Source organism: Herpailurus yagouaroundi, unplaced genomic scaffold (genome assembly GCF_014898765.1).
Source record: "Herpailurus yagouaroundi ecotype Mexico unplaced genomic scaffold, PumYag 29, whole genome shotgun sequence".
Taxonomy (NCBI): Eukaryota; Metazoa; Chordata; class Mammalia; order Carnivora; family Felidae; genus Herpailurus; species Herpailurus yagouaroundi.
The window spans coordinates 117,483,525-117,504,202 of record NW_024412377.1 but is presented as its reverse complement, the minus strand read 5'-3'; the positions used below and the strand labels follow the sequence as shown (position 1 = coordinate 117,504,202).

At 48.6% G+C, this 20,678-nt stretch overlaps 2 protein-coding genes across 4 annotated transcripts in view; one reads left to right on the top strand and one right to left on the bottom strand.

Annotated features, from left to right (window-relative positions):
* Window positions 1–9,630, top strand: part of STK32A (serine/threonine kinase 32A) — a 144,602-nt gene extending 134,972 nt beyond the window's left edge. The window contains exon 12 of the mRNA XM_040453516.1: window positions 9,509–9,630. Within this exon, the coding sequence (XP_040309450.1) occupies window positions 9,509–9,625 (117 nt within the window). The 3' untranslated portion in view covers window positions 9,626–9,630. The remainder of the gene's footprint in view (window positions 1–9,508) is intronic.
* Window positions 3,714–20,678, bottom strand: part of DPYSL3 (dihydropyrimidinase like 3) — a 111,042-nt gene continuing 94,077 nt past the window's right edge. For all 3 annotated transcript variants that reach the window (XM_040453493.1, XM_040453484.1, XM_040453499.1), the window contains 8 exons: window positions 19,858–19,926; window positions 16,845–16,965; window positions 12,824–12,980; window positions 12,008–12,149; window positions 9,915–10,085; window positions 8,517–8,696; window positions 5,671–5,833; window positions 3,714–4,088 (listed from right to left, as the gene is read on the bottom strand). In XM_040453493.1, coding sequence (XP_040309427.1) covers window positions 4,000–4,088; window positions 5,671–5,833; window positions 8,517–8,696; window positions 9,915–10,085; window positions 12,008–12,149; window positions 12,824–12,980; window positions 16,845–16,965; window positions 19,858–19,926 — 1,092 coding nt within the window. In that variant the 3' untranslated portion in view covers window positions 3,714–3,999. The remainder of the gene's footprint in view (window positions 4,089–5,670; window positions 5,834–8,516; window positions 8,697–9,914; window positions 10,086–12,007; window positions 12,150–12,823; window positions 12,981–16,844; window positions 16,966–19,857; window positions 19,927–20,678) is intronic.

Sequence of the window (20,678 nt, the reverse complement as noted above, 5' to 3'; positions counted from 1 at the left end):
ACCTTAAAAAAAAGGACTTTCTAAAAAATACCCTTTTCAAGAAAAATTTGTGTACACGATAGTCTGCCATTTCCAATGAAAAGCATCCCATACGATGTGGAATTTGATACAGGAGTGTTTCCCCAAGAGAGTTTAGCATAAGAAGTTGGTTGGGATGTTAAAAGAGGATAGAGAAGGGTTCAGCAGTCAAATAAAGTTTGAGAATCTTGAATTGGACAAATTTTCAAAGACTGACAAGATTTCTCATAGCCTTGAATTTGATGACAGGATCTTAAGTCTCTCAGAGGAGTACACTTAGTGAATAATCCTTCCCAACACTCCTTAGACAACCTGGAATCAGTATGGGGCAGAATATGCTTTGGGAAATGCTTGGTTTGAATCTTCTCCAAGTCTAGGCTTTTAGGGAGAAGCAGAAATTCTTTATGGGGGTGACCAAAAAACAAATGAAAGAAACCCTTCCAGGATCTGTACTGGACTCAGCCAGACTTTATCTCAGATGGCGATGCCTTTTACATCAATGCCAACTTTGATGATCCACAGACACAACTTTACTCTCCTAAGTTTCAATAACGGTCATCAAACGCTGCAGCCAAAACAAAAACTCAAATGCAACTGAAAACACAGAAACCCCCACATTTTCTCAGGAAACCTCTTGTTTTCATCAGATCTGCCCGCCTCATTAACCATTTCCATTTACCGTGCAATTTTAATACTGCAAGTGAAATGGCCCGTCGCACACAGAAGGAAACTGGACAACATCTGTAATTTCATAGTTATTTTAATAACCAGGTGTACATTAACAGTCACTTGATGAACTTTTTCTTTAATCTCAGCTAAACTCAAAACACAGTTTTCTTCACGGTTCAAACCAAACAGCTCTTCACGTCCCAGAGCTGCCTCACAGCTACCACAGATCACGGGGAGATTTACGGTCTGTTCGTTTTCACCAGACACAGAACTGAACACCCACACACCATTTTCCAAGGAGGGAACTTTTACAATGAATGCTGGCTGCCGAGGACAGCCCATGGGTATATCTGGGACTCAAGCTGGAGTTTTCTAGGGGAGAGAAGGCCTGGGAAGCTTGTGGCAAGAACCAAACTCAGGGCTCATCCACCCTAGTTGGGAAGGGCTTCTCAGGGTGAGCAGAAGTCCAGGATTAGGATTAAGGCCTTTGCAGCAAAGCATGACTCTCTGGGTGTTGGCATGAAGAAAAAGGCCAGAGGGTGACTGGTCTTTGAAGAAAACGCATTTTCGTGATGACAACAACACTGCCATTTTTAGAAAACATAGAAATAGAATACTTCTGCCGGGTTGGCTGATTTAACGATTCCACAAATACCTTCTCAACCACCCAAGATGGTGGCCCTCCCAGAACTCAGATGATGGCCACCTGGGTTGAGGAACAATGGGAGAAGGTTGGGGGAAGGCAGGCCATCTTTAGAGAGGGGCCAGGCTAAGAGAAGAGAGGGAAAAAGGAAAGCTTGGGCAGGAGAGAAAGGTCCAGCATGGCCTCCACTCTTGGATGAGATGGCGTGAACTCTGAGAGGGATGCAACTCGCATCATGTTCTCTTCCTAAACCCTTTGTATACGGAGAGCTCTTTGATGTGTCTTATGGAACAGGACATAGGTGAACATAATTTTAACTAAAGTGACAAGGTTCAAGAAATCAAAGTGATGCAAATAAAGGGAGTTTTCTTGAAGTTCTTAGGAATCTCTGTGCTTAGGAAGTTACTTATAGTAAGTGGAGAAAGAGAGGCTTCCCCAGATCATGTTGCCCATCATGAAGGCATCAGAGGTGGTTGTTTCCACAGCACAGAAAGCTTGTATACAATGTGAAGTTCTGGTTGAATGCTTCATTCAGCAGTCCCAGGGCAGATGACCCATTTGGCCATGCAAGAGTTATTTTCATGGCATACAGAGGTCAAGGAGGGAGGGGCTGGACTCTAAGTTAACACTAGCTAACGTAACAGCTTAAGTAACAGTAACTGCTAACTTAACAGTATCAGATGGTACACAAGAGGAGCCCACTAGTTTGTCTTTTCCTCCATCTGGTGGTTGTGGCTGGTACTGCAACACCTCAGACCGCCCAGCCCACCCCTGCGGTATAATTGTGTACCTGCTTCAGGTCTGACCATCTCCCTCTGCCCGCAAAACCGTCATTCTGAGTTCTGCGAAAGGCCCCTAAATCTTTGAGTTCTAAAGGAAAAGGTACATGCTCCCCCTAAGTTTCCTTTAAAATAAAGGCACCATGAAAAAGCCTTAAAATAGCAAGATTCCTTGTTAGGAGGAGAAATGATCCTTTTCATGACTAGAACAATAATTGGCTTGCTAAGGGGGGGATCCTCTTCCTTGGATATATTTAGTCCTATGTTGTCCCCTTTTCTCTGGTCTTCAGCTTATTGAAACCTGCCATCAGACATCATGGCCAGGTGTGTGAGGCCTGCTCTTCGTTTCTTCAAAGCACCCGGTACACAGGTTTACGGGTTCTACGAGCTGAATCCCCCAAGCACAGAAGTCGGATCCCAGGGTGAATATACTTATTCTGCCTACGGGCCTCTTGGTTCCACAGATACTCATTTGGCTCACAGAACTTGCTCCAAAATTGAATATGCAGAAGCAGCAGGACGGGGAAAAACGCACACGGGGTTCCACGCATCACCCAAGACTGCGTGTCACTTCCACTCACCCTGGGAGACTTTAGACGGAAACAAAAAGCTCCCCCGGAGGATGTGCTAAAGGAAGGGGAGACAGGTGGTTCAGACCTGAAAAGCAGACCCACGGTCCCAGGATATGCTCCCCCCAGCTCAAGAGACTCGCTTTCCCAAATGCTCCCGTGGCTCCCATCTCAACTGAGATCACCTGTTCCTTGCAAAACTTCGAGAACACCTAAGTGCATATATTTGCAAATGAACAATCCTATTCAATCACAGATGTGCCTGGATCCCCAGACAGAAAGAAGCAGCCACTCACCGCCAGCAAGAGTAGCCCTTCCCGGGCCCCACCTCGGCTCGTCCTAACTTGGGACGCCAGATGCACGTGGCTCTTCTGGGTTTCGCCAGCCAAGGGGAGAGGCGACCTCCAGCACGTTTACAGGGAGGTGCGTGAGATTGGCTGCCCCCACCCGCCTCGGGGGCCTATGTGTGCGCTCCCAGCTGTTGCCTTTTAACAGCACCAAAGAGGCCGGCAGGACGGAGGAGGAGAAGGGTGGTCTCCTAACCCCTCTCTTCCTTCCCAGCCGGGCAAAGAGAATTGCAAAGCAACACTGGGAAAGTGCTCCCCCCACCCCGCACACTGGCACGATCGAGCAGTGAAAGTAATGCTTGGGTTTTGGTGTTTTTAATAAAAGGTTCAAAGGAATAAAATCTAGGAGGGGATGTGACAAAGGCTGGAACCTGAAGACTGCCTGCCTGCCTGCCTTCTCCACAGACCCTGGGGACCGTGATGAAGGAACGGCTCCCCCAGGGTGGCCACCTTCTATGGAAATAAACGTGCTTCATCGACACAATACACAAGCCCCTTTTTGCTCCCCCCCCCGCCCCCCCCCCCCCCGCCTCCCCGGGACACCCCCTCCCCCAGGCCCTCTGAGCCTTCCGCCTCGCTCTGGTCTCCCCACCCCCTCACCCCAAATAACCACGTCCCTTTTGTTGATTTTCCTGGCATCCCAGCTTCGTCTGTCCCCTTGTCATAAGATGCAGCACTACACACGCTCTCAACACTATATAGCAGACTCTTTTACCTTAGTAGCCTGATTGCATGCATGTAAATGGGGGGAGGCAGGGTCCAACAAATCAAGGCTATGCATAAACAGAAAACAAAAGCAATATTCGTAAAGCTAGGCAAGCGAGTGTAGCATTGGAGAAACATAAGGCTTGAGGCTTATTGATTCTTTAGATCACAACTGTTTGGATTCGCTTTCCTTCTTAAATATCGGTGTACCATTTTGGCTTCAAGAAAATCTCTTCTTGCTTCTGCCCCTCTCTGTGGGGAGGGGTCGCTTAACTCAGGGACGTGATGTTAGAACGGCCTCCAGGGGGCGCCACAATGCGCTTGCTGGCGGAGCGGACCCCCTCATCCACTTGGGTGCCTGCAGTGGGCAAGACATTCCCAGGAAGAGAAAAGGGAGAGGGAGCGGGGTGCGGACAAGAGAGAAACTGGGTTAATTTTCAGAGTGTCAGCTGGCAAGTGCCTTCTTGGCCTCGTCTCCCAAGAAACTTCCATTCTGGTGTGTCAAGTATTCCAGACATTTCATATCCACCGTCCCCCGGAATCCCGTCTCCACCAGGAAAAGCTAGGTTCGTATAGATACCGTCTCAGCATCATGAAAATGATACTTAAGAAAAGCATTCCTTAAGGTAGGAGAAATCACTGCTTACATCCGCTGCGACAAGGAATGTGTCCTTGTACCCTCAGATACCGGACTTTGTCCTCACCACTATCCTTTGAGGAAGCTACTGTTATTATCCCCATTTCACAGAGGCAGTGACTGAGGCTGTGAGAAGTGAGGCAAGTTGCCCAAGGTGTCACAGCTTGGCCTGGTGAGGGTCGGGGCCCCTGCAGCCTCGGCACAAAAGGAAACCCTGATGTGCACATACTCGTGTCCTTCACAGAGAAGCTGCCGAAATTGTAAGGATGACGTCAGCCAGGGAGCGATTCAAAATGGCAGCCACACTGGCAGCAAATATTGTGACAAACATAACCTTACCTGTGGCGACGTCACCTCCAAACTTTCAGCCTTTTCCTTTTGCCTCCCTCCCCTGTCTCTGTCTCCCCCTTGATTTTTTTTACCCTCTTTCTCCTGCTTCTGCCATTCCTTACTCCTCTTCCCCGATACCTGTTTCCTCTTTACCTGTCCCTGTCCCTTCTGGTCTTGTTTCCCTCACACTTCGATTGTTCATCATAGACACGCAAATCTCCATTTATTTTTCTCCCCTCTTTAAGACTACTGGTTATGGAGCAAGTAGATAATTATTTTCTGCTAATATCCGTTCTTAAAGACTAGGTGAATGGTACGGCTACCCCAGGGTAAGTACTTAATCAACAGCATCTACTTCTAGCACTATCATTATTACGAGAAAGGGGAGAGGACAGGAAAAACGCCAGGTTAGGGGCACCTAAGCAGCTCAGGTGGTTAAGCGTCTGATATCGGCTCAAGTCATGATCTCACGGTTCATGAGTTCAAGTCCCACATCAGGGTTGCTGTTGTCAACGCAGAACCCACTTCAGACCCTCTGTCCCCTGCTCTGCCCCTCTCCCACTTGCACTCTCCCAAAAATAAATAAATATTTTTTTATAAATAAAATAAATAAATATGCCAGGTTAGAAGAACCTACTGCCATCTGAGCTTTAACCCCGGGCAAACAGACAGAACACCTCCATACACAGCTCCCACCGTCTCCTGTGGAAAATCACCCTCGATTCATAATGGAAAACATCTTGCCCCCACCCCACCAGGTGTGATGTCTAAGCAGACCCGGTCCTCATTTAAACCTGACCCTTGATCTCCCTGAGCCTTACGTTGCCTTCTCAGCAGGACTCTCTTGATTCGGCAAAGCTTCCTAGTTGCTCCAAGCACCCTCTCCCTACAGGTGTCCTGCCAGCTCGTAGGGGCTGCTCCTCCCCTGTCCCCTTCCTTCCTCCCTGCTCACCCTCCGGCACCATCCACTCACCCGACAGGCTGAATCCCGACTGGTGGAGGTTCCTCACGGGCGGGTTGGGCCGTGTGGGAGAGCCCCGGGTGGAGCCCGCGGGGGTGCCCCCTTTGGGAGTGGTGGTCAGGTCAAACACTGGCCCGTCGTACATGCCCCTCGGGACGGCGTGCAGGTCTGCCATCTGCAGCAGAGAAAGCGTGTCACCCTTTATTCTGTCAGCATTTAAGGTCTGTGCCAGGTAGCAGAGATAAATGACTGAATTAAGTGTGTAATGGGAGCCAGAAAATAAGAGAGTTATTTGAAGGAAAGAAGGAACATAAGAGGGGTGTGAGGACAGGGTGACGGTGCAACAGGTCAGTGGAGACCTCTTGAGACAGGTAGGCTTTGCTTTTTTAAAGTATTTTTTCATGTTTATTTATTTTTGAGAGACAAGAGAGAGGGAAAACCCAAGAAGGAGAGGGGCAGAGAGAGAGGGAGACACAGACTCTGAAACAGGCTCCAGGCTGTCAGCACAGAGCCCGACGCGGGGCTCGAACCCACGAACTGTGAGATCATGACCTGAGCCGAGGTCGGACGGTTAACCGACTGAGCCACCCAGGTGCCCCAGGTTAGCCTCACTCTTAAGGAACAAAAGAGCCTGTTGTGTTGTGGGGCTGGGGTTGAGGGAAAGAGAAGGCTGCGAAGTGCAGAGGTCCGGTGTGGAAGGCAGCGTTCCCAGCAGAGGAAGCAGGTGGGGGGAAAGGTTAGGGACGGAAGGACCACCTGCACACCAAAGCAGAGGGAGCAGGGAGGGCAGCAGTTTGGGACAAGGTCGTAAGTGCTGGTAGAAGTGAGATCCCGTGGGAGCTCCCCCGACGCGCTCCTTAGCACAGAGCAGAGGTGCCAAACCTCAAAGTGAGTATCCTGTGGTCTGACCCACGGGCCTCTGGCTGCGGCTGTGAACCCGACCTGGAACTGAGCAGCCAGCCAGCAACACCAGCCGTGGGTGTGTGCTGTGCTAGGCCTGCTGCCAGGAGCTGGGGAGAAGGGTCACACAACACCTTTCCCCTCCCCCAGCCGGCTCACGGTCTATGGGACACACACCGCCTCCACCCATGTCCTCCCACTGGCTGCCAGAGGAGCCCAACAGTGAGGGGCGGGCTCTACCACAGAGCCTTCCCTGCCCCATGTTCACAACCCCAGTGCAGGCACAGGGGCAAAGCTCTTCACGTTTGCAGGTGCTGACGATTTGGGTGGGGCCGTCTCTATTTCCGTGTTCCCTGAAAAGCCTCCAGACCATCAACATTTCTTTGGGTGCAGAATCTAAGTCTCATTAATGGAAATCAAGAGATGATGTACATGGGAGGTTGGGTTTCATTCTGTTCTCTATCAGGCCAAACCTGGCGTGTGGAATTTTACTCCATCCCACGTAACTTTAAACGATCGCTAATAAAGAGGTAAGAACGGTGGAGGGATTTAAAACGTGGTCATGAAGTAAACAGTGGAGGCTACAGGGATATTGAGACTACACGACAGAGGAGTCGGGAAACACACACATGCCCTAAAAGATGTGCACCTCGTTCTGTGCACGTGCAGGGAGCGGAACGGAAGGAGCTGGTCGACCTTAGGGAGGGAGACTTCCGGCTGGCAGGAAGAAGCTGGTCCTCACAGACAGGGCTGGTAGCTGCCTCTGGTGGGGAGGCTGGAAGCCTCCCCTGGGAGCTGGGTGACCAGTCGGTGGGATCACTGGGGGGTCTGGGAGAGGGATGGGGTGCTTGCATATGGAATTTCCGTGAGCCTCTCTCTAATGGCCACTGTGGTGTGTGCCCAAACTCCTGCCTCCGGCCCCCAACCTCACCATCATGACTCCTTCTGACCCATCCCATGTGCACACATGACCGTGTGTCTTCTAACAGACAAGGTTGGAACCAGGGCTAAAATTCCACCCCATCCCAAGGCTGATTTAACCCTGCTCTGTGGAGCCCAAACCTTACTGGAAGGTGACCTTGTGATTGGTGTGGGGGTAGCAGGGGCTGAAAAAAAACAGGGTTCTGGGCCTCACCCCTATATCAACTGGAGCTGATTGGTTTGTAAAGTGTAGGTGGGTAGGTAGGTAGGTAGGTAGGTAGGTAGATACATACAGAAGAAATAGGTGTCTGCATATCTGTTTTTCTACCTGTCTATGAAACCAGGGACATCCACAAGGTTTTATGTGAACCATACAACTAGATAAAAGAGTTACAAACATTTGGCCTCTAGAGGAACAATGGAAGAGATGGGACCGGGAGGGGTGGGTGTGGGCTGCTAATTCTCACTGTAAGCCTTAGTTATTTTCTAAAACTATATAACATTGGGGCTTCTGGTTGGCTCAGTAGGTTATGTGTCCAACTCTTGGTTTTGGCTCAGGTCATGATCTCATGGTTCCTGGGATCAAGCCCCTCATTGGGCTCTGGGCTGACAATACAGAACCTCTTTAGGACTCCCTTTCTCTCTCTGCCCCTCCTGTGCTTGTGCATGCATGCTCTCTCTCTCTCTCTCTCAAAATAAATAAACTTTTATAAAAAAAAAAAAAACAAACCTAAAAATATACATATAAACATTATTTTCAATTATTATAATTTCAAATTATTTTAATTAAAAGTACTATAAACGTGGAGGAAAGTCATTTGAAAAAAAGGTTTCTTGGGCCAAAAAAAGCTTTGGAAACCCCCAGTTTATAGTACCTTACATCTGTGCAGTTGTCCCTTGGGAAGAGGCCACTGCTGTGAATTTCCTTGGGAAGGTCTACAGCACACAGAGCCCTCCTGATCTCCTGGGTACCATCCCCGTGGCTGAATGGGGCAAAGCCCCTTCCCCCACCCCCAGGCTCCACCAGCTGTTCTCACCTTCCTCCGAGCTTTAATACGCTTGTAGACGTAGTCCGAGAAAGGGCTGCAGGGGATGAAGCGGCCGGCCCCTTGGGTCACGTGCAGGTTGCCGTCTTCCAGCATGATCTTGCCCTGGCAGATGACCACCAGAGGAGCCCCACGCAGCTCCAGCCCTTCAAAGATGTTATACTCTGCAGCCTAGAGACGGGGGTGAGGGGCAAAGCCACGGTTGTGGGCACAGGATGGGGCGGAGAGGTACGTGGTTTTCCTGTGCTTGGGACCCTGCCTTTGGCATCACTATGGCCAAAGCACCAGGGAGGCCAGGAAAAGCTTACAACGCCATCTGTGAGCTCTTCATGGGCACAAGCCACCAGGGGGAGACAGTAGAGACTAGACTTGCCAGCATAGACAAGCATCAGTCTTTGGGAAGGTCCTCATGCAGAAGTACATTTTGTCACTGGCGGTGCTCAAAGAGAAGCTCGGGAACTCTCGGGGATGCTGTGTTTGGCATTCTTGTACGGGGTGGGTGAGTAGGTGGGCTGGATGACCCGGAACTGAATAATGTGATGTGACTCAATGTCTAAACAAAGGCCATCCCCTCCCAAGATGGGATTTCTCTCTACTACCTTCATTTATTCAGTAAGTGCAAGGCATTACCGTAAAGGGTTAAGGACATCGGCTTGGAGTCCAGTTGTGGGGTGTGTGTCCTAACTTCACCATTTACTTGCTGCATAAATTATTTAATTTCTCTGTACCTCCCTTTCCTTATCTATAAAACGGGGATGGTAACAGTGTCTACCTGTAGAAGACTATTACGGAGATTCCAGGAATTAAAAAAGCACACTCCACTGCCTGAAACGTAAATGCTTTAAAAATACTAACTCTTTTTACTAACAAGGATTAAGCCCTTTCCCTTAGGTACCGGGCTTTAATTATTACCTCCACGTGAAAGTCCTCATGAGGACGGTGTCAGTGCTGTTCAAGTTTTTCTCTGTTCTTTCTCCTTCTAGGTACGGGGATCGCTGCACTGCCTGCCCTCCTGGGGTGAGGGGAAGCCCAGGACTGGCTGTGGCTGGTGCGGCGTGAGAGGAAGTGATGGGTACCACTTGTCTAAGGAAAGCTTCTGAGCCAGTTCTCCAGGGACCGCGACCAAGTCGCCGGCCTCAGCCATCACGGACTCGCGTGTGGAGACGGTGCCTCCCTGTCTGAGTGACCGAGCTGGGAGGGGCCCTCTGCTGACTCAGCCGGGAGAAATAACCTGCTGAGGCATTACATCCCTGAGAATTGGGAGGGTGGGTCACTGCGGCCCATCCTGGCCCAGCTGGCCGGGGGTACCCCACATCTACATGTCTCTTCCAACTGAGTTCCGTGCACACCTTCTCCGTTCTGCTCCTCTCCCACCAGCGCGAGCCTTACCGACTGGTGGTTCTTGGCAGAGACGATCTTCACTGCATCTGGATCCCAGATCACCAGGTCGCTGTCAGAACCCACAGATATTCTTCCCTTGCGGGGATACAGGTTGAAGATCTTGGCGGCATTTGTGCTTGTCACAGCCACAAACTGGTTTTCGTCCATTTTCCCTGTGGCCTATTGGAATACCAAAAGAAGAAAAGTCAGTGCAGGGCTTCTGAGCTCGGGGCAGGGTGATCACAGACGGGCCCCTGAGAAGATGAGCACAGAAGCCGACCCACAAGCCGAACAGCTGGCTGTGCCTTTCTGGCTGCCAGGCAAAACGGTCAGTTAACACATGGCTACAGGAGGAGGCAGTTAACTGCTCCTGAAGTGTGCGTTTTTTCCTGGATATGTGCATACGGTTACTTCTTTGCCTTCACATTCCAAAAAGAATTACAGGGGCATCTGGGTGGCTCAGTAGGTTAAATGTCCAACTTCAGCTCAGGTCATGATCTCAGTTTGTGAGTTCGAGCCCCACATCGGGCTCTGTGCTGACAGCTCAGAGCCTGGAACCTGCTTTGGATCCTGTGTCTCTCTCTCTCTGCCCCTCCCCAACTCACTCTCTGTCTCTCACTCTCTGTCTGTCTGTCTCTCTCTCTCAAAAATAAACATTATAAAAGCACAAATGCACTTAAAAGAAAAAGAATTATAAATTTCCCAGTAAAAAGTAATGTGGTTATGAGCCTATTTTTTAGATATGTGTTTGTATTTGCATGGTCATAGGATAAATACAGAAGAGCCTCACCCAAATGATAACCATGGTTAACCCTGGGTTCTGGAATTATTGACTGGCTTTTGTTTTCTTTTGTATGTGTGCTTTTCTATGCTTTCCAAGTGCTCTTTAATAAGAGTGTATATGTGGGTAATTAAAATATTATATATATATATATACATATACATACACATATATATATTATTTTTAACAATTCCACATAGACCAAGAGAACTGTGCATGTATGTTCATAAATACATGACCATGTTTTAAAAAATCAAAATCTAACTATGTGAGAGACAAAAATACTTATACTTTTCCTCCTCACAAAACAAAAAAATTCTGGATACAGTAAAAAGAATTTAGTTTCAAATGTAGCTTTGAGCTTCCTAGGAGTGAAGACGAGGAGAGAAACTTGGTGGCTTACACTGGGTAGATGAATGAGGCATTAGTTTATATGCAATGCATGTAGCTCAGAAATGAGTGGCTTTAGAGATTAAAAAAATTTTTTTTAATGTTTTATTTATTTTTGAGACAGGGAGAGACAGAGCATGAACAGGGGAGGGTCAGAGAGAGGGAGACACAGAATCTGAAACAGGTTCCAGCCTCTGAGCTGTCAGCACAGAGCCCGACGCGGGGCTCGAACTCACGGACCGCGAGATCATGACTTGAGCCGAAGTCGGCCGCATAACCGACTGAGCCACCCAGGCGCCCCTAGAGATTTTAAAATAAGAGAAGTGGGGCTCCTGGTTGGCTCAGCTGGTAGAGTATGTGACTCTTGATCTTGGGGTTGTGAGTTCAAGCCTCACAATGAGTACAGAGATTACTTAAAAATAAAATCTTAAAAAAAATGAAATAAAAGGAAAAGGAAGTGATCAACTTAATAATGAGTTAATTATTAATTTTACTAAAACCTTTGGTCCAGCCTTCATTTGCACAGCTCTTCTGTCAGGCTCTGTTATGTTATTAAGGAAAATAAAACCAGGCCAATGTCAAAAGACACTAGTGGGCAATCACTTGTACAGCCTGGATAAACACACACTCAGTCAAGAGCATCCTTGATGAGCAAGTTGACTTGAGTCTCTTGGACACAGACCCCCTGCTTACCATTTCAAGGGGTTACATCAGATGAAGGATCTGCATGTTTGCTTCCTAGTTCCCAGTCTAGATAAGGAGATCTTGTCAAAATCTCAACATTCATCACTCTAGAAGCAACATTCCTAAACCACCTGAGACACCTGGTTCCAGAAACATCTCAGCAGGCGTGAGAGTTCACCTAAAAAAGCAGCAACAGCAGGCGATGCTGATCTGGCCCTGGCCCCCATCCCATGATCTTGATCCTTACCACAGCCTTGTCCCAGATGACAGACATCCGCTCTTCCACACCATTGGTGCCCTCGGGGATGGCTGTGAAGTTGTCCTTCCCAATGGCTTTCTGGGCAGTGCTGAAGGTGCAGTGGGCACTCCCAGAGAGCTGCAGGTCTCCACTGGCAAAGGAAGAAAGCTCCATGTAAACCAGAGAGGTGGCTAGAGTCACCACGGAGGACAAGTGTCCAATGTCAGCATTTGGAAGCCGAGACTTGAGTTTAAAATCCTTTCTGTACCTCTTACCAGCTGTGTGAGTGTAAGTGAGTTCTCTCCCTCCCTGGGGCTCAGACAGCCCATCTGGAAAACGAGGGGGCAGGGTTAGATCATCTCTGTGTAACGAAATAAAAGGGACCCAAACGAATGATGCGACTGGTCCTGTATGTCCTCGGGGGGCACCAGCAAACGAAACTCCCTGTAATTTCGCTTAGGTGCTGTTCAAAATAGGCAAATGGCCTGACCCTCAGTTGTTTAGCCTGTGAAGTGGAGACGACAGTCCCTCACTCATAGTTATCATAAGGAACCATGAGACTATGTGCGTAGCCTCACACAGTGCTTGGCACATCATATGTGTAAACCACTATTCCCATTATTAATATGATTACGGTTGGTAATTTATAAAAGACGACGGGGAAGAGCCCGCTGTCTGTGCTCAGGACTGCAGGGGAATTCTCCATGTGTTTTCCTCACTGCAGACCCCAGTCTAGCTGATGGATGGGCTGCTCCAGTCCTCATCCCTCCCCTAGCTCCATGATGTTTCTACATGATACGTGCTGCTTGCCAATCCCACACCAACCTGGCCAGCAAGGAGTTGATGTAGTCGGGAGTGGTCGGGTCAGGGCTCAGAGGCGGGGATGTCACAAATGCAGCTGCCTTAGCCCAGTTCTTGCTCCAGTAATGGGTTCCATCTGTGCCAAGACTGGCAGTGATGGGCTCACCAAAGACCACGTTCCCTGCAAGGGTAGGAAACAGGCGGTGGGTTTGCATAACATATGTCCTGCTCCAGGCCTGGGTCAGGTAATCATAGCCCCTAGCCCTACTCGAGGCTGTGGCTCTGAAAACAGGTAGGCCTGGGTTCAAGTCCATGCGCCCACCTTCTCTAAGCCTCTGCTTTTCTATCTGCTAAACATGAACAATTTTGTATTCCCCAGTTCACAAGAAGCCGTTGGTTATAAGACGCACCTTTAATTCCCAAACCCTGAGGCAAATTAATATTTGAGGCAAAACAAAAAATGTATACTGATTACGAGATTCATCAACATTTCGGAAATATTAAAATGTGGACTAGATCAGTCTTGGAATGATGCATAAGACTATGTCTACTTCTCAGGCTTCTGAAAATGAAAGGATTTGATACATACAAAGTATCTGGCACACAGATACTCAGATGCTCAGTGAAAGCGATTTCCTTATGCTACTGATATTCCTTCCCATGGTAGGGGCCTAAACCTCCAATGTGCCTGCATCACTGGGAACTGCTAGATCATGCTTGTTGCAAGGAAATGTTTTGGTTCCACAAAGTTAAGTCCACTCCCTCGGATAACAGGCGCTCATGATCTTTCCATCATGCCTCTTACTCCGTAACCTAAAGCAAGGAGTGATCTGCTCAAGGACACCCGATAAAACCTGGGACACATCAAAGATGGGGCTCGCTCCTTAGACTCTGTGTCTGGAATTTGGGGCTTATTCGCCCAAAACAAGCAGTGGGGAGGAGGGATACTGGGAAATAAACTGATCTGAGCTGACCTTCTTAAAGAAGAAGGGATAAAGAGACAGAAGGTAAATGCTGTCTCATAGAAGGTTGGTTAGTACCAAGTTTCTCTGTGCCAGAATCTTGGGCAAAAAATGGTCCATAAAGCCCTGGACTTCACCAGCTTCAGCCCTCCATCTCCCACATTCAAGTTCCTCACAATGTCAAAGTTTAGGAAGGCTCTATAGCCAAAATTTTAAGTAGGTCTTGCCTTCCTTCAACTCCGATCTATTCGTTTCGGTTCCCTGGAATTTTTTATCGAAAGAATTCTAAATATGCTTCTGGTGTCATCACAAGAGTCAAGATTGATTTGTGATGCCTGCCATGGGCAAAAGAAGGAAGCAATGACAATGATTCATCTATGACGGCCCTGCTCTTTGGGATGGCTGGAAAAAGCAGCCACACAAGACTAATGAGAATTTTAAGGGCTCTCTAAAACTATTTACCCAACTAAAGCATACAGAACCACAAAGAAAGAAAGAAAGAAAAAGTCAAGACAAGCCCTCAGGTACTATTAAGAGAAAAATAATCTTTAAAGTAGAAGAACTCTCCCTTTGGACTGTCTTTAGATGGAAGAGTAGGAGAAAAATTGTAATTATAGTTGGATTGGAACATGAGCTCTCCCAACTGGGAGATCCTGACACACTGTGCTTCAATAAGAAAAACGGGGATAATAATTTTTCAATCTGAAAAATGGGGATGATAAAGGCTATTTATTTCTCAAGGTACTTTGACAATTCTACAGAATACTAGACCTGAAGTATTTATGTCAGTGCAGGGCATACGGCTGGTCCTCATTTAACTGTGGACTCCTAATATTCATTCTGAGCAACCATACAGAGCTACTTAAGAGAACACTGGTGACTGGGGGCACCTGGGAAGCTCACTCAGTTAAGCATCTGACTCTTGATTTCAGCTCAGGTCATGATCTCATGGTTCGTGAGTTCGAGCCCCCCCATGGGGTTCTGGGATGACAGTGCGGACCCTGCTTGGGATTCTCTCTCTCTGCCCCTCCCCTGCTTGTGCTTTCTCTCTCTCTCTCTCTCTCACATAAATAAACTTAAAAAAAAAAAAAAAAGAAGACGACTTGGTAACTGAATACACTGGGACTTGGGCTCAGGAGGGAAGAGTGAACCCCACTACACTCTCTTCCTGCTCTTGTACTCTCGACTCCTTCCCCAAGAAGAACAGGTCCTGGGACGTTTACTGGCTTCCACATCAGGAGTCAGGGTTTCAACATGGGAACAAGGCCACCCTGCTACCTGGGAGACACAGCTGTACAAGCTCTTTGTGCGAGACCACTATGAGCCAGAAGGCCAAGGGTGAGGAATCTTTCTCCATGGGTTTAAAATAAGACCCAGCAGGTAGCTGAAACACCCTGTCCTCGAGACCCTCGGGCAATCCTGAGAATAGCTCCGAGGGAGGGAGGATGTAGCCAGGAGCCAAAGGCCTGAGAGAGGGAGTGTGGTAGAGCGAGGGAGTCTTGGAGAAATGGTAGGGGTGTTCCCCATGCATTTTGCTTTTTCTTCCTTTTTTTTTTTTTTTTTTTTGCCTTTCTCCAAGAATGGGTAAGGAAGATTGGGCTGCTTTCCTGGTTCTCGCCCAGTGACTCACACCCAGTGGAGCAACCACACCATGTCATGTTGAGACATTTAAAAGCAGGGAAAGAAAAACAACAGGCTTACTGTGAGCAGGGTACGGCAGGAGATGCCCCAGAATGTGCTAGCAACAAAGACTGTCTAGACAAGTAGGAAGAATCCCCCCCCCCCCCCCGCCCCAGAAGAAAAGGGTGCCCTTTTCCGGAAAGGCAGACGACTGAACACTCAGCCGTCAGAGTCAGTGGGACTATTTTTAGCCACCCCAGCCACTTACATGCAGAATTTGGTAGATGAGCCCCCCCAGACTGGCTCTCCATTACAGTGGTAATGATCATACACAGGGGCCTAGTAAATCTTCTCTCCCAACCAAACACAGGGCCCTACACCTGCAGGCTCTCAACCACACTCTGTTCTCAAGTGAGCCCATGAGTGTGTCACTGGAGACCAGAACAAAGGCATAAAAGAAAGCTCTGAAGTGACAGTAAACTTCTGCTTAGCACCAGATGAGCAACAACTGAAGCCCAAGTTAACAGCAATGGAGGAAAGCAGCCCAAGTCAGAAGGAGGTGGGGACAAAGCCCTGGGGCATGAAGGGCATAGAAGCCCTGGGGCATGAAGGGCCACTAGGTGTGCTTTAGAGACCCATTCAGCCCCTTTCCCAAAATGACCTGTGCTAATCTGTATGGCTCAGGTGGTGGGACCCTGCCCCTGCACTCTGCCCTCAACCCTGGACAATCAATCACACCATCCCCAGAGCAGATACTGATTCAGGAACGGGCCGATGACCCAAGCCAAGGCAATCACAGTTCTCCTGGGCACTCTGGCTTGAGCAATTGGAAAAAATAGACTCTACTTCCTCATTATGCACCCCCTGTCAAGTGTGGAGGACAACAGGTGCCTCTTAACATTTATTCTTGTCACTGTTCACACTAAATAAAAAGCCAACAGAGAGGAAAGCAGAGGCAAGAGAGGAGGAACAGTGATAGAGCCCCAAATCACTGTTTAAACCCCTTGATCCAGCTATACCTGAAACACTCCCAACCAATAATTTACTTTGGTTTGTTTAAGTCCATTTGAGTTGGATCTTTTACTTCTGCCCCCAGTATAATCTTGACTAGTGTGTCCATTTATAAAGCTCAGATAACAGGAACTGACAATGAAGGATCAAAGGGAGGGAGAAAGATGCACCAAGTCTCAAAGAAGTGATTGAAGCTGTCCTATCTCGGACAAACCACTCACCCTTCCTAAGTCTAGTTAACTCATCTGACAAGCAGGAGCAATGCCAGGGGCCTGCCATCCACCCGGGATGCCAAAAAGATCACCTGGGCTAACTCGGAGGAAGGGTTTCCCAGACAGTGCGGCAATGAGCAAAACAGGCACCGTTTGTACAGAACAGCAGGGGAGCTGGGGCGGAGGGGAGGTGGAGGGGAGCCACATGACTGGTTCCCAGCTCTTGGGAACACCAATCACCTTTTTTCCTGGCTTGGGAGATGATGTCAGCCGCACTCTTGCTCATGACCTTTGTGACGTAGAGTGGACAGTTGGTTTGGCTGGCGATGGTGATGGCACGGAACACAGCCTCAGCTTCCAGCTGCAAAAAGAAGTCCCAGGAGTCAAGACAAGCATGAGCCTCCCGGAGAGCTACTCCCCTGCCTCCACAAACTGAGCCGGTAGTGCGGCACAGTGCTTGAAAGCCTACAAGATCTGGAGTGAGAGTCCTTGGATCCAAAGCTGGGGTGATTCACCTGGCTTCTCAGAGCCTCGCCCTCACTTCCCTTGGATGGTTCTCTCTCTCTCCCTGTGATTATCCCAACGACTACCTGTGATGGAAGCCTTTGCTCCCCAATCTTCCCAGGCAGATTCTCCGGCAAAACACAATCCCAACACCAATACGTCAGCATTAACCAGTAAAGGCAATTAGACATCAATCCTTTCCTGCAGCAAGGGTGGTCAGCGATGGCAATCCCACGAGGCATTTCTTACACTAGTAATTCCCAGGCTTCTCAGCAGAGACTTCTCTTATCATCTATTTCTTCCATCCCACCCGAAAGTGGAATCTATGTGTTCACATGTGCTAACCAACTCGGCTGAATTTTTTCAGGAAGAAATAATGAGTCTCCCCTTACTTTATCAACAAAGCAGGGTCTTTGGAGCTCAGGCTCACTCAGACGGCCTGGGTTGGAGTTCTGGTTATGCCAGCTAGAAGCTGGGTGACCTGAGGTACGTTACACAACCTCCCCAAATCTCAGTTTCCAGTCTACCAAGGGGGAAGAGTGACAGGACCTGGCACACAGGGCTGTTGTGATTATGGGTTCATCCTTAAGGCAACTGCCCCACTCCTGGTCCTCGCAGGCTGGCTACTGGTCTTACTGCCGATCACATCCCTACGGGGGTGAGAGAGCCTGTGTTGCTGCCCAAAGCCCAAAGCCCAACTCAGTCCTATTCAGCCCGCAGCAGAGACACTAGTGTTCTCCCATTCAATCAGCAGCAACTCCTTTTTGGATGGATATGACATTCTGGTTAGCCTATGCAACCCATCACTTTTAAAAATACCAAAAATAGCTTGCAGATGCCCGGTGCTTGCATAATGTAAACCAGCCACTGCCCTTGGTGGGTGCGGCTCAGCCGACAGACTCTAAAACTTGGCAGGGCCCTGCTGGCGGCTCCCAAGCTGCCCTTTGTTCCAAAGGGATGAGCCCCTGGAGCCCCTGACCACAGGCGAATGTGGCCACCTCCCTGCATCGCCCAGACTTCTGGAGCAAACCTGGGGTTCAGCTCTCTGCACAGCATCACTGGAGAAGGTGGCCGGGTGTGCTCTGCCTTGAAGAGGGGTAGGTCCCTCCTACGCCCATCCCACCCTCTTTACACCTGTGCTGACTACACCACTCCCCACGCCCTCGGTCCTGGCACCCGTGATCCCGTGCCCTCGTGGCACAGCAGGTTTCCAGGACCTTGACAGCATGACTATCTTTGGAAGGTTACATCACCCTCCAGCTTCACCCAAAAGGGTTTCCAGGATTGTCCAGATCTGCGGCAGAGAGGCTTTTTACTAAAAAGGAGACGGGAACAGGAGTGGGGTGGGGGGGGAAGGGGGGGGTTGGAAAAACAAACCAGGGAACAAAAATAGACTTTGCTCAGAAATCCCCTGGCTGCTGCTACAGGAATCAATCTTGCCAGCAAATTGCTACAATGACCAGCATTTAGGAAAAGTTTCACCAACAGTGCTGATCACCCCGGCCCTACTCACAGCATGTCAACAGCTTTCCAATCCTTCACATGGAAGCAGCCAGTAGCTTAACCTCTCTGAGCTTCAGTTTCTTCCACCAGCAACACTACCAACTGCCCAGAGCAGCAGCAAGGACAACTGAGGTAATCAGCACAGTTCCAGGTATAAGCTTAGGGCTCCACAGAAAGGACCCATACTACATATTATGAAATAGGTATAAATTATTTTAACTGGGAAATGATATCATTAGACACAGAGGAGTTTCTGGGGTTCTGACAGTGCTCTGCTTCTCCAAGTGGGTGCTGGTTACACAAGTGTATTCGGCTTGTGAAAACCCCTTGAATCTTTATGATTGGGGCACTTTTCTGTATGTGTGTTACATTTTCATTTTATAAAGCCTCTAGAAGAGATGGGCAACAGGGATACACGGACGTCTGGTTCTGCCTCCTCTTACCTGCTGTAGAGTGTGGGGCTGGGGATAACAAAGCAAGAGCCAGGCTCCCTTCACTCACACAGAGGGCTCTCAACACACCCCAGGTGCCAACCGCAGGCTGGCCTCCCAAAGCCAATATGCTGTCAGCCACACGGGCAGCCAAGTCCCTACTCTGTGTCCTGTGTCAGCAGCTGAAGCTGCCGACATCCCAAACACATGCAATCAGCCACTAGTGACCTTTTATTCACTCATCAGGGGCTTAGAAGTCACTATTCATCACCCATCTTACACGTGGGAAACTCCCATACCTGGACTTCATCACACAAAGCGACAGACATAATGTCTGTGAGACGCCCACTCCCCCTACTATCCATATCGCTAATATTTTATTTTGCAGGACTCAGAATATAACACGGACATGTCTTTAAGATTCACACTGATTAAGAAAGGATTTGGGGATTTACCTCTCCAGCTGAATAACTGTGGAGTACACTCCAACCTGTGTTATCTTTAGAGAGATTAGGGATCAGAAGTAAACATTTCCCTTACATTCCTTTTCTCAGAGTCCCCTGAGTTGGGTCAGTCAGAAGCGGTCTTTGGAAAAAAGGTTCCGGGATTGCTATCTGGTATTCACAGAGACTCTCACCTTCCAGCAATACTTGCTCATATACACCGTGTGCACATGTGCCTAGGAAAGGCGGGCTGAACACACACCCTCAAATGAGCAGCGGCCATAAGGTATTGCAGTAAGAGGAGTCTCCCAGAAGATGCTGGAAAGCAGAGCACCTGCCCCTCCTCCATCCCCCAGCCCCCGTGCAACTCACCTCCTCTGGTCTGCTCAGCACATGGCCTTCCGGACCAGTTATCCCCATTTCCAACATCCGGGTTTGCTCCTACAATGAGATAAGAACACAGACCAGTTTTGAGATAAGCTCCAGTGAGGTCTAGAAAAGCTGTGCTGGTGTATTTTAATCTGAAGAAGTGTTCAAGGGAACAAAAAGAATAAAATGCGTATGTTGAATACATTTGTTAATGCTCTATCTGGAATTGTGAAATAGGGTCAAGTCTTAAATAAGAGGAGAAAAAAATCATTTAAGGGTGGCTTTTTTAAATTAAAAGGATGGCAGTCTGTTAGAGGATCATTTTTTTTTTTTTTTCTACATGACACATCAAAAGTCACACCAGCTCACTTACTGCTGACAGTTTCATTCTGTGTCTCCCAAGGTCTGGTACACCTACCACCTACATCAGAATCCCCTGGGTTGCCTTTCCTGGCTGAGCAGCTCCGTGGTCCTCTCCAAGGAGGTCCTCTCCAAGGTCCTCTCCAATTTAGCCTCAAAATACAGAGGCTAAATTCTAGGAATCTGCACTGTAACAAAGCCCCGAGGCTATTTTGTGGTTTGAATTTATGGCTGAAGTAAATGGACTCAGAATTAAACCAGACAAAATAATGCCTCCAAACAGCATTAACTGAGTTACTCTTTGGGTCAGATTCTATTTAATTAGGTTGTTTTGTGGCAGAACTGCCCACCCCACACAGCTAATGGCTAAATTCTTCAGACTTCTGGCCAGCTTTCTGGAAGAAGCAGGTGGCTGGGCAGTGAGCACACACGTGGGCTAATTGGAACTGGCAGAAATCCTAAGC